Source organism: Eurosta solidaginis, chromosome 1, assembly GCF_040869045.1.
Source record: "Eurosta solidaginis isolate ZX-2024a chromosome 1, ASM4086904v1, whole genome shotgun sequence".
Lineage (NCBI taxonomy): Eukaryota > Metazoa > Arthropoda > Insecta > Diptera > Tephritidae > Eurosta > Eurosta solidaginis.
The window spans coordinates 345,345,905-345,359,258 of NC_090319.1; the positions used below are offsets into that span (position 1 = coordinate 345,345,905).

General features: G+C 41.4%; 1 protein-coding gene across 1 annotated transcript in view; it reads right to left on the minus strand.

Annotated features, from left to right (window-relative positions):
• Nelf-A (Negative elongation factor A) overlaps positions 1-13,354 on the minus strand; it is a 29,148-nt gene that overhangs the window by 2,276 nt on the left and 13,518 nt on the right. The window contains exons 2-6 of the mRNA XM_067762490.1: positions 7,033-7,287; positions 5,352-6,941; positions 3,703-4,860; positions 3,176-3,631; positions 49-204 (exon numbers count right to left, since the gene is read on the minus strand). Coding sequence (XP_067618591.1) covers positions 49-204; positions 3,176-3,631; positions 3,703-4,860; positions 5,352-6,941; positions 7,033-7,287 — 3,615 coding nt within the window. The remainder of the gene's footprint in view (positions 1-48; positions 205-3,175; positions 3,632-3,702; positions 4,861-5,351; positions 6,942-7,032; positions 7,288-13,354) is intronic.

The window sequence follows — 13,354 nt, forward strand, 5'->3', positions numbered from 1 at the left end:
AATTTTAGATTTCCATTAATATTAAACACAATAACAAATTCGTGTTACCTCACTCTCGCCCAATTTAATAACGATTACATTTTCAGAGTTTGGACGTGGATTCTCACGCATCCCCGCCATGAATCCCAAAATAAGAGCTTTGTCTGGACGTGAGACTCGATTCGCTTTACGAAACATTTCGTGCGCCTTATGTACATGCTCGTTCTGTAAATTAAGAATTTATAAACCGTCTACTTCAGTTTTTGCTAAGATTCTAGTTGAATAACATCTTTATTGGTTTATGATTCAAAAATAAGATAGCTTACGTTAGGTTAGGTGGCAGCTCCCCTGGTAGGGGAAGCTCACTTGGACAACATGAATGTCCGTTGTGATGCCACACAAATAACGGTTACGTAACTACAGCTACTTAGAGAATCGATTTAGTTTGAAATAAGACCGATCTAAACCTTGGATAAATCCCTGAAGGTCTAAGTGAGTCGCGAACGAAATACATTCGCCTAGTTCTGTCGAAAGCTGGCCAATCGAGCATAATACAGCTAAATCCGGATGAGGTTTCCAGTATATTGAGACATACCGCATGGATAGTGCCCTGTCAAAACTCCAATGACCATTAATAGATGAGCCTTATTGAACCCAATTATTTCGGCAGACCTCCTGGCATCCACTTCCGGCCAGGAAGATCTTGCTATCCTGCAAGAGGTGGTGTCCGCCCAGCGCCTGCTGAGCTTACTCGACGCGTCCCCTATATGGTCGCCAAGCCTTAAAACTACCCACTGGAAGAAGCTACAGACCTGCCAAAATACTGCGCTCAGAACCGCCGCGGTCTGTCTTCTTATGTCCCTAGAACACCATCTACATAATGAGGCGAGAATAGTCCCCATCACAAAGAGAAATGAGATGCTAACCAAACAGTTCCTGTTGAATACCCATAAACCTGGGCATCCCAACAGACATCTGATTGGTGAGCCAGCATCGCCTGGGGACTTAAGGAGTCATCTCCGTAAGCATTTTGAGGAAATACGGCACCTGCGAACTCAGCCGTATGAAGCAAAAAAACACAAGCAGGTCCTTGGTGAACTCCACAAACAGGCGTCGGACCTTTATGCCGGGAATTGCCCGGTGAATCGGGGAACAGTAACCAAAACTTGCAGAAGAGGAACGCATACTCCCCAGGGAAACGCGAGTCACTCTGGCTCAACTTCGTTCTGGATACTGTAACAGGTTCAACTCTTACATATCCAGAATCAACCCCGACATACAAAATGTATGCCCCGCTTGCAATGTGTCCCCACATGACACCAACCATCTCTTTAATTGTAATGTGGAACCAACGCCTCTAACACCCTTTCATTATGGTCCACCACTGTCGAAACAGCAAGTTTCCTTGGACTCCCGTTAGAGGATATTGATGACAATTTGTGATCGGTTGCAGCTATTAGGTGGGGCGAAACATTGCTACAACAACAACAACAACTTACTCGAGACCCATCTATGCAGGTCCAGCCCACAGATGGCCAGCGGAGTGCCGAAATCTCTTTCGCTGACTTTATTCAGTTCAGTTGTACCGATGCGGACTAAGGGATCCAAATGATTCAAGAGGTTGTGTGGTGCAACCTTTTCAAGGGGTTGAAAGCGCAATTTATAGCTCCTCCAACCCAATTGTCAACCTCACCTACCAGTGGCGAATCCTGTTTCTTTAACCGCCGAGGTTCTGGCGATCCCAAGTTCCATGGAACTGGGAGTGGGTGAGGGATGGCCTACAAGATTCAATGTGGCCATAGTCAGCCCAATTCTAAACGAAAATTCCGTGCGAGTTTTTTCCCTTCTCCCATTCCTCGTATTCTAAATAAAAATTTCTTGTGAGTTTTTTCACTTCTCCCTTTCCTCCTATTCTGAACAATGTTCGAAAAAGGTGAAACTGGCTATGGGAGAAAAGTAGGTATTATGAATGTGAGGGAGAGGGAGATTTCTTTGCCATTTCATAGGAGTTTTTTCACTACTTAAATTAAAGGGAATGCATCAAAATAAGGGAAATTGGTTCTTTTAAGAAAAAACACTTATTCGTACAAATTTGTGCTAAAATTTGTATTTACATTCTACCACAATATTCTCACTGTTAATACAACAATAATATATAATACAATATATATAATACAACCAAAATATTCTTTATTTTAAGTCGAAAAGTATATCATAAGCAACGGAAGAGCTCTTTGTATATTTGATGCAGCCATCCAAAAATTGCGCAAGGATTTTTAAGAAGGCTTAATTAGATTTCGGCATATGGCGAAAGGCGAACTCAACTCGACATGGCCGTCAGAAAATTGCTTTGCAGAATGAAAGCAAGCAACTCCGGCGGATTTGTGTTATCCCGCCGTCTTCTTCTTATGCTCCTCTGTTGATGTTGCTGTGGCACCAATTCATTACTCATTTCAGTGAATACCACATGAAATGCAATAATTATTTCTTAATTTCAAACAAATTCGCAACAATAATTAAACTTTTCAATTTTTTAAACAAAATAAGAAATGCGCAACGAAATTTCAATTGACAAAACAGCTGACTTCGAAAATTCAAAATTCTTATTCCCCAATTTTTCCTCTCCCTAGGAGAAAAGAATTGGAGTAATTTTTCCGCGGGAATAAAAAAAATCCGCGAGAATATTTAGAATTGGTCTGATTAAATAACTCCCGAGACGTTCGGGCTTGTGCCTTAATGGAGCTTATTACCTTCGGCGAGTGTCTTTATCACAAACAACAAAAACAGGGCCCCCTCGGCTCCTATCAACCGCTAGAACGTTTAAAAAGAAACGACGAGAGACTGATTGACCTAAAATCCTTCGGTGATGTATGAGAGCTTCTGCCGGGCTTTGGGATGAAGATAAAAAATAAGATATGTAATAACGATAATTATAAAAATAAAGGATTCCAGCCTACATAAACTATTGACCAAAATTTATAAACGAATTAGTATCTCTTTATAGCCTAATTCCTCATTGCCTTTTCAAGCGGGGTGTTGTTCTTGCTGTAACAGCAAAAAACTCCCTGAAGAAACGAAAGAAATAACCGCGATTAAACTTATTTCGATTTCTAATCCCACAGCAGGTATACAATGATCAGATCTATTAGAACAGTATCTGATTTTAGAAATAATAGCTATACATATAAATACTCACCGATAAGGAGAGCCCTTTTCGCTGTGGTGCCTGTTGCGTTTGTTGTTGCTGCTGTTGGGCTTGTTGTGTCACTTGAACAATGTGAGTAGTGCGTGGCAAACCAACCGTTGACGTACCCTGTTGTATCTGTATTTGCTGTGGTTGACCTGTCCCCGCTTGTGTAGTTGTTATAATGCGTTGTTGAGGTTGTGTCTTATGCTGTAATACGATTTGTTGTGGTCTCATTTGTTGTTGTTGTTGTTGTTGTTGTTGTTGTGGTGATTGTGTTATTATAGTACGTTGTAGTTGCGCTGGTTGCTGTTGGCCCAATCCTGTTGAACTTGATGCTGTTTGCACTTGAACTAGCTGCGGTTGTTGCCCTGGGCGTTGAATCAACGTTAAGCCTTGTGGTAGTGTTGTCAAGCTGTTGCCTTGTACATTAGAAATAACCGGGCGTATAATTGTTTGTTGAGAGGGCTAAAAAAAAGTTATTAAATGAATATAAAATGATTCGAGGCATAAACGTGTGTACAGTTCAAGTCACTTACAGTATTCATAATATTAGTTTGTGCTGGTTGTTGCACAAGCATATGTTGAGTTGACAAAGTATTTGTGGGTATAAGTGATGGTAAGTGTTGTTGTTGCTTCACTTGTTGATTTCCACTTTGCTGCTGCAGCTGTATTGTTTGTCCAGGCTGCAAGCCGGATCCTGACGTCTTCACCAGACTCGGCGGGCCAGCCGCTGTTGTCATTAACGTAGCACCAGTGCCAGTGTTTAGTCCTTGTAGTCCACTCATGTTACTAATTGGTATTTGCTGATACATATCCCCGCCAATATTACGCAATATAACACCTTTTTGCGTTAATATAATTGTTTTATTTTTCATATTTGCATTTGCATTTCCAACGCCAACGCCACCAACATTTCCCATAGAACCACTTAAGCTTGCAGGATTTGATGATTGAACCAACACTTGTGTAAGCTTTGGCTGTTGAGTTGTGCTTGTATTAGCGACGATTGTATGCTGTGGTTGTTGTTGTTGCAATTGCGCTTGAAGATGCTGCTGTTGTGCAGCTTGTGAGGCCGGTTGTATAGTGACCGGCCGATTTGGTAACTGTACATTTTGAATATTTAATAAAGTAGGTTGCTGTTGATGTTGTTGCGCTGTTGATGTTGCCACCAATGGTGGTGGATTAGCGCCAGTAGTGTTTGATCCCTGTTGTTGACGTACCGGTGTCATCATCACACCCGATGGTGAAGTTTTCAATAAAATCTTTGTTGGTGTTTGTGTATTAGCTGAGGCTGCCGTCTGGTAGAGTGTGGTGGCAGTTTGTTGTTGTTGAGTGGGACGAGAATGAGCGAAAGAAGTCAAAGTCGGAATTGTAGCTGTTTGGAGTTGTTGTGTATGTTGCTTCTGTTGTTGTTGTTGGGAAGTTGAAGAGGACAAGATGTAGGAAGAAGTGTTGGTGGACTGTTGCTGTTGGTGTTGTTGTTTTAAATGTTGTTGTTGAGGCTGCTGTTGTTGGTGTTGTTGATGAGATTGTAGAGCTGCTGTAGAATTAGTTGCACGCTTCGCTGGTTGTATGATTGTCTGTGAGATAATAACTGGGCCACTATTGGTGGCAGTCTTTAATTGACTTAATGGCATCGACTTAATTGATTGCGCTGTGGTCGTTGTCGATGTGCCAGAGGAAATAAGTTGTTTCTAGAAAAATAAAAACAATTATTATGAAAAGAAATAGTAAAACTTTGATTGCAGCCAAAAGTAAAAAAAATTACTGCTGGGCTATGCCTAAATGAGTTACATGTCGCCAGCCTCTAGTTCTTTTTGTAACGGTAAACAAATCTCGCGGAACCTATTTGGAGAATACAATTATGACGGGAATTGTCTGTATACCCATCTGCGCCTCACAAAAAATCAGATATTTCAAAAAAAATCCCAACGCTTTGAGATATCAAATATTTAGTAATTGTTGTTATTTCACACTTCTTTATTAAAGAGGTTTACTGTATGAAGTAAAACTGCCTGGCCAGGTTAATCTGCTGTTTTGGTTTTAATAATTTTGATAGTTTGTGCCGCCTTCGATATGACCAAAGGATAGCGAATACGCCACAACGGACGGGGTGAGGGCTAAACGGTTTTCCAGACTAATGTAACAAAAAACAAGTAAAAACTAGTAAGAAATGTAAACTTACTGATCTTGAAACAGGTGCATTCGATGAGGAAATTATCACGGGTGTCGAGCTGTTAATTAATATAGGTTGTTGCTGCTGCTGTTGTTGTTGTTGTTGCTGCTGCTGTGAATTTTGCTGTTGCGATAATGTCTGAACCTTTGGTGATTTTGTTGATGTTATTTTTACAGAGATATTATTCGGCAAATTCGCCAATGGATTGTTTGTCTGACGCAACTGTTGTTGTGTATAAATGTTTGTAGGCATTGTTTTTGACACAGGGCTCTTGCTCACTGATGGTTTTATATCTAATTTCTCCATTTTTGTCAATGTATTAGAATTAGTAGGTGAGGTGGTTGCTGCTGTGTTTATCTTTTGTCTGGTTACTGTTGTACCACTAGCGTTGCTCAGTGTCAAGCCACTAATAGTTTGCTTTTGTTGTTGTGGTGCAGCACGTATGAGGACATGCTGACTTGTTTGCTGCTGCAATAACTGTTGTGTTTGTTGGAGTTGTTGAAGTTGTGTTTGTTGTGGTTTATTTTGTTGTTGTATAATGATACGCTGTTGCAAGCGTGTTGGCGTTTGTGGCATTTGTTGCGTCAATAAATTATCAGGATGTGAGGGTGATTCTATTTTTTCTACTTTAATATTTGGAGGCATTAAAATCTCTTCGCTCTTTATTTCAATTTCCTGCTTGATACGTTTATTGCTGTGATTTAAGTTATTGACTTGCGTATGTGTTGGCGTGCGCATTAGCGTTTGTGTTTGTGTAGACATGCTATTCATTTTTGTGGGTGTTGTAACCGTAGGAGAGAGAATTGTAGACGTCAATGAAGTACTAGCTACACACGTTGATGGACTATCCATGGTTTTATGTTGTGGTTTGTGCTCTAAAGCTTTTGGTGGTGAACTGGGTTTGGTATAATTTAGCGATGGCGCATATTCCGGTGTAGGTGGCTCTATCTTTGTTGTAGTTAATATATTATCTTTACTATCAGTCAGCATGTCACTATTTCCACTTTGATTTAGTTGTGGAATGGTTTCTGTTTTGATTTCAAACGTAGTACTTACACCCGCAGCCTGTGATGAGGTGGGAGTAGTTGGTATATTAGCATTGCCGACTGCTGTATTATTTCCACCAACAATGGCTTGTGTTGGTGAAGTGGCAGCTAATGTTGCAGCGTTCTCAGCAGCAACTGCAGACGCAATTTGTTTTAGTTCTGCCTTCTTTTGCTGTTCCTCTAATTGCTGCTCTCGCTTTCGTTTTTTAGCTGCAGCATAACCCAGTGGTTGCTCTGTAAATTCAATCAACTTAATTCCACCATCTTTTCGTCCGGCAGGCGTGCGACTTAAGTTTGGCCGCTGTTGTGGCCCGGTAACATTAGGCGAACGAAAACCTAAAGAGGGTACCCGTGATGGAATCCCTTTGAGCGGGGTTGTATCTGTCATCTTTCGTGGCATACCACGCGATCGTAACGGTATGGTGGGTGCAGAAGACTTCTTTAATGACGATTGTGCATCTGCTGACTTGTGTAAAAGTTCAGTGCGCAAATTGGCGCTCTTAGGTTTACGCTTTATGGTGAAATGTTTTACGGGATTGGGTTGTTGGCCGACCTTATAGGCATAAAAACATAAAAAATAAGTAAAATCATATACACGTTTACGTAAATATAAATAAGTTTATAGTATTCATTGCTAAACTCACCACAGATACCAACGCATTTTTGTTTAAATAAAGGCATTCTAATGGCAGCATACCGAGATCGCTGTGTTTACTAACTAATTTGCGTAAATCATTTACCATGTCAGTGAATATGGGTCGTGTGTCTTCATATTCTGATATTTCTGTGTTCAGCGAACTTGTTGCCGGAAAAGTTTTCATAGTTTCCGCCAACATTGACACCCAAAGCTCCGAATCTAAACCAGCTACTTCAATCACCTCTTCCAATTCCGATTTCCACTGCAAAGCACAAATATCATTTTAATTTTAGTTAAATGGGATTAACCTAACGCACGTTTTGCAACCTATCGCTGAAGTCATTTGTCATTCCCGAAATGGAAAATGGCAAAGATAATTCCAATACTAAAGTCTGGTAAGCCAGCTAATGAATTCGAGTAATATCGTTAGATATCACTCCTTTCGCCTGTAGCGAAGACATTGGAAACCGCCTTACTCCCTAATTTCACGGCAAATCTTCGCCTAGCCACGCACCAACATGGCTTCCGCAAAATGCACAGCACCAGCACCACCACCGCGCTAAACGCCATAAGCACAAAGATTAATTACGGTCTAAATTAGGAAAACCCCCTTCATAGGACGGTCCTCGTGGCACTTAACTTGTCAAAAGGTTTTGACACAGTCAACCACGGCACGCTAGTCCAAGACATAGAAGGCTCACACCTTCCCCCTTGTCTAAAAAGATGGACCGCAAATTATCTGAATGGTCGGCAAGCGTCGGTTCAATTTAGGAAAGAAATCTCAAAACCTAGGAAAATTAAACAACCTGACATTATCACCGACAAAATCCACGGCCACCCCAGCGGGTTAGGGGATCAGAATATACCCGCGGTAGGTATGCCTGTCGTAAGAGGCGACTAAAATACCAGATTCAAAGGGCTGTGTAGCGCAACCTTTTAGGTTGCCAGCGATATATATAGCTTCTCCAAACCCAATTGTCAACCTCACCTATCCGCGGCGAATCCTGTTTCACTAACAGACGAGGCTCTGGCGACCCCAGGCTCCTCATGGAACTTGAGGGTGGGGAGAGAGGGAATGGCCTGAAGGTTTAATGTGGCCACATAAATCGTTCCCGAGATGGTCGGGCTAGCACCTTAATGGTGCTGTGGTACCGGAGCGTACCGGATTTGTATCCGGCAAAGGACCATCACATCGATAACACTCCCCGGGGCCTTCGGGGAGCAACCTTATCGCTACAACAACAACAACAACAACACGGCCACTCGGCCAAATATTAGACGTTCACTTCGATGGTGTCACACTACCGACTGTCAGTCACCCAAAGATCTTAGGGGTAACGTTCGATAATACTCTGACCTTCAAGGCGCATTCCACCGAAATTGTATCTAAAGTACAAAGCGGCAACAAAATGCTCTTGTCGCTGGACCTGGGGAAAAGATAAAGAAACGTTGCTAACCACGTACAAAGCAATTGACCGACCGCTCATGAGCTACGCGTCACCAGTTTGGTCGCCTAGTCTTAAAAACACACACTGGAAAAAGCTGTAGGCCTGTCAAAATGCTGCAATCAGAACTTCCACCGGGTGTCTCCTTATGACTCCCGAACACCACCTACATAGTGAGGCCAAAGAGCTCAACATTAAAAAGCCCAACGAAATGCTGAACAGGCACATAAACCAGGACATCTAGCAAACAAATGATTGATCTAGCCCCGCCTCCACATTAAGGGAACATCTCCATATCACTATGACGAGATCCGGCACTTGCCAACACAGCCGTTTGATCGAGACAAAAATAAGCAGTCCCTAAGCCAAAACCACACAGAATCGGTAAACGCTTTTGCCAGGACGCGCCCGGTGAACCTTGTTATTAATATGCAATATCCTGCCCTTGCAGAACAAGGAAGCACACTACCAAGGGAGGCACGAGTCACCCTGGCCCAACTTCGTTCTGGATATTGTAACAGGTTAAACTCTTTATTTGTCCAGAATCAACCCCGACATACGTAATGTATGTCCTGCATACGATGTGTCCCCACATGACACCCTCCTTCTTTTCAATTTAATGTGGAACCTACGCCTCTAACACCAATCTCCTTATGGTCCTCCCCTGTTGAAACTGACAATATCCTTGGACTCCCGTTAGAGGACTTTGATGAGCATTTGTGAGTGGTCGTGTCCATTGAACGGAGCGAAGCACTGACAACACAAGAACAACAAGAGAGTTCAACGTCAAAATAAGGTAAGTGGCCTATGACCTTATTCACTTATTTCATTATTTATTAGTCTACAAATTAAACAATTAATCAGACTAAATATAGTTACGGATTACAGATAAATTACAATTAGAGTATAAGAAGTGAAAAGCCACCGTGGTGTGATGGTAGCGTGCTCCGCCTACCACACCGTATGCCCTGGGTTCACACCCCGGGCAAAGCAACATCAAAATTTTAGAAATGAGGTTTCTCAATTAGAAGAAAATTTGTCTAAGCGGGGTCGCCCCTCGGCAGTGTTTGGCAAGCGCTCCGAGTGTATTTCTGCCATGAAAAGCTCTCAGTGAAAACTCATCTGCCTTGCAGATGCCGTTCGGAGTTGGCATAAACATGTAGGTCCCGTCCGGCCAATTTGTAGGGAAAATCAAGAGGAGCACGACGAAAATTGGAAGAGAAGTTCGGCCTTAGATCTCTTCGGAGGTTATCGCGCCTTACATTTATTTATTTCATAAAAAGTGAAATTTATATTATAAAATATGTATTATATTATTAAATCAGTTGTTGTTGTTGTTGTAGCGATAAGGTTGCTCCCCGAAGGATTTGGGGAGTGTTATCGATGTGATGGTCCTTTGCCGGCTACAGATCCGTACGCTCCGGTAACACAGCACCATTAAGGTGATAGCCCGACTATCTCGGGAACGATTTATATGGCCACATTAAACCGTCAGGCCATCCCTCCTTCCCCACCCCCACGTTCCATGAGGAGCTTGGGGTCGCCAGAGCCTCGTCTGTTAGTGAAACAGGATTCGCCCCGGATAGGTGAGGTTGACAATTGGGTTTGGAGAAGCTATATATAGCGCTGGCAACCTGAAGGTTTGGCCTACAAAGCCCCTTGAAGCTGGTATTATAGTCACCTCTTACGACAGGCATACAACACCGACAGGCATACCTACCGCGGGTATATTCTGACCCCCTAACCCGCTGGGGTTTTATGGTTTACTCGTGATTATCGTTGTTCATCCATTATTAACACGCCTATATTAGCTTCACTTGTACGTATGCTTGCGGCCATTATTGAAGTGGTTTTTGTAGCGATAAGGTTACTCCCCAAAGGCTTTGGGGAGTGTTATCGATGTGATGGTCTTTTGTCGGATACAGATCCGGTACACTCCGACAACACAGAACCATTAAGGTGCTAGCCTGACCATCTCGGGAACGATTTATATGGCCACATTAAACCTTAAGGCCATCCCTCCCTCCCCGCCCCCAAGTTCCATGATGAGCTTGGGGTCGCCAGAGCCTCGTCTATTAGTGAAATGGGATTCGCCTCTCGAAGGTGATGTTGACAATTGGGTTGAAGAAGCTATATATTGCGCTGGCAACCTGAACAGGTTGCGCTACACAACCCCTTGAATAAGATATTCAGCCCGATTCTAAACGAAAATTCCGTGCGAGTTTTTTCCCTTCTCCCATTCCTCGTATTCTAAATAAAAATTCCTTGTGAGTTTTTTCACTTCTCCCTTTCCTCCTATTCTGAACAATGTTCGAAACAGCGGAAACCGGTTATGGGAGAAAAGTAAGTATTATGAATGTGGGGGAGAGGGAGATTTCTCTGTCATTTCATAGGAGTTTTTTCACTAGTTAAATTAAAGGGAATGCATCAAAATAAAGGAAATTGGTTCTTTTAAGAAAAAACACTTATTCGTACAAATTTGTGCTAAAATATGTATTTACATTCTACCACAATATTCTCACTGTTAATACAACAACAACAACAACCACAATATTCATTATTTTAAGTCGAAAAGTATATAAGCAACGGAAGAGCTCTTTGCATATTTGATGCAGCCATCCAGAAATTGCGCAAGGATTTTTTAAGAAGGCTTAAATAGATTTTGGCATATGGCGAAAAGCGAACTCAACTCGACTTGGCCGCCAGAAAATTGCTTTGCAGAATGAATGCATACAACTCCGGCGGATTTGTGTTATCCCACCGTCTTCTTCTTCTTATGCTCCTCTGTTGATGTTGCTGTGGCACCAATTCATTACTTATTCCAGTGAATACCACATGAAATGCAATAATGTGCATTGTTTATACCTTATTTCTTAATTTCAAACAAATTCACAACAATAATTGAACTTTTCAATTTTTTAAACAAAATAAGAAATGCGCAACGAAATTATTCAATATGAAGTTTAAAATCGAGTTTTGGGTCCATTGTAACGCCTAAATCAATAAAATTAGTGACTTGCTTGATTACATAGTCGCCAATAACATAATCATGGGATTGGAAGGACTTCCTTGTAAAACACATGAACTTACATTTAGGTAGTTTTAGTGACATGGCGTTTACATTACACCAGTCACCTAGACTATTCAGATCAGCCTGAAGACATGCCCTAGATTTCAGCACTACCGACGGAATTTGATCCGGACCACTAGAGTAAGAAATTTTTAGATTTTCCAGATGAGTTAAAACATCATAAGTACATATATATGGGACTGCCTGGGAATCCAGAGGAGACAATCTGAAAGGATAATTCGATGGCGGGTAATCATAGGTGTTTGAATAATTAGATTCGAAGAAATCCGCAAACATGTTAGCAATTTCGAAGCTATTGTTGGAAATCTGATCATTTAGCTTCATTGTAGAAGGAAAGCCTTTTATCTTCCTTTTTTAATTAACGAAGCTGTAAAACGACTTAGGATTGACAAAAATTTGGCATTTAATCCTACTGATATAGTTCTTGTAACAAATTCTGTTCAATGTGTTATATTTGTGACGTAAAATTGAGTAGGCGGCATAGTCAGTCATTGATCCAGGTAACATTTGAATGAACGCGTCTTCTGATTTTTCAGGCGTTTCAATTCTTTAGTGCTCCAAGCAGATGATGATATAGCAGTGGTTTCGGACGTAGGTATGCATTTTTTAAATATTCCGTATAATACATTATTAAAATGGGATATACTCTCATCAGTATCCCCATCGTACTCAGGCCAATTTATTCTCGATACTTCGAGTATTACTATAGACCAATTGGCTTTTCTAAACAGAAATCGGTGAGGGGTTTTTCGCACTACGTTGGAGGAATGCTCAGATAAATTATGAGATTCCATAAACATCACGAGAGCAGGATGATACACATCTTTAGGCAGGGCAAAGGGGATCGCATCGATTTACAAAACAATTTGAATCGTCTGAGAAAATTAAATCCAAGCATTTACCGAATTTATTCAGAATGTTGTTAACTTGAAAAAGCCCAACATCTGCAAACTCGTTTAGGAAATCATAGTGGATAGCGCGAAAAGTAGGGACTAGGTTCCTGCCTATAAGACTCCATGACACACATGGCAGATTAAAATCGCCAAGTACAGTGACAGAATCACAGGCCCTGGCAGTACTGCACACAGATTTCACTATTGAGGAATGATTCAAATATATGGAAATGTCAGATTGTGGGGGAATGTAGTTGGCTATAAAATATTTGTAGGTTGAGGAAAGTTTTACTCTCACACAAAGAAGCTCAGCATCCTCAAACTCAGGAAAATGTAGTTCCTCCGCGGAAAACCTAGTGTGAACGGCAATTAACACACCTCCACCAGCTCTGGCCAGTCGGTCTTTTCTAAACACTTGAAACGAACTCGATAAAACTTCAGCATAAAAACTGGTGGTTTTAGGTTCAACGAGTACATCATAAGAACTCTCATGACTCAGTAGAAAAATTTCCGTTAGTTTGGTATTCAACCCCCTAACTTTCTGAAAAAATATAGTAAACGAGATATTATTTACGTTTGATAAGACATAATTTAAGTTTATACCACTTCTGGAGTGTTGCCTGGCAAGTTATTTGATGCATTTAAAGTAGCGCGGTCAAGGTTTGACTTGGTAGTAAACAAATGCACCACAGAGTGTTTCGGCCAGAAAGTAGAATCGAGTACCCTATCAAAAAATTTGTCAGGAACTAAGATTCTGAAAGAAGAGACCTCTCTCCCAGACTTAAAATTAATATTGCTGTTAAGTTCAACACCAAGCTTGGAGCATACGTAGTTAGATATATCAGATTCCGTCAGCGATGCGTGGAGCCGTGATACAAAAATAGACCTACGGGGGGGGAA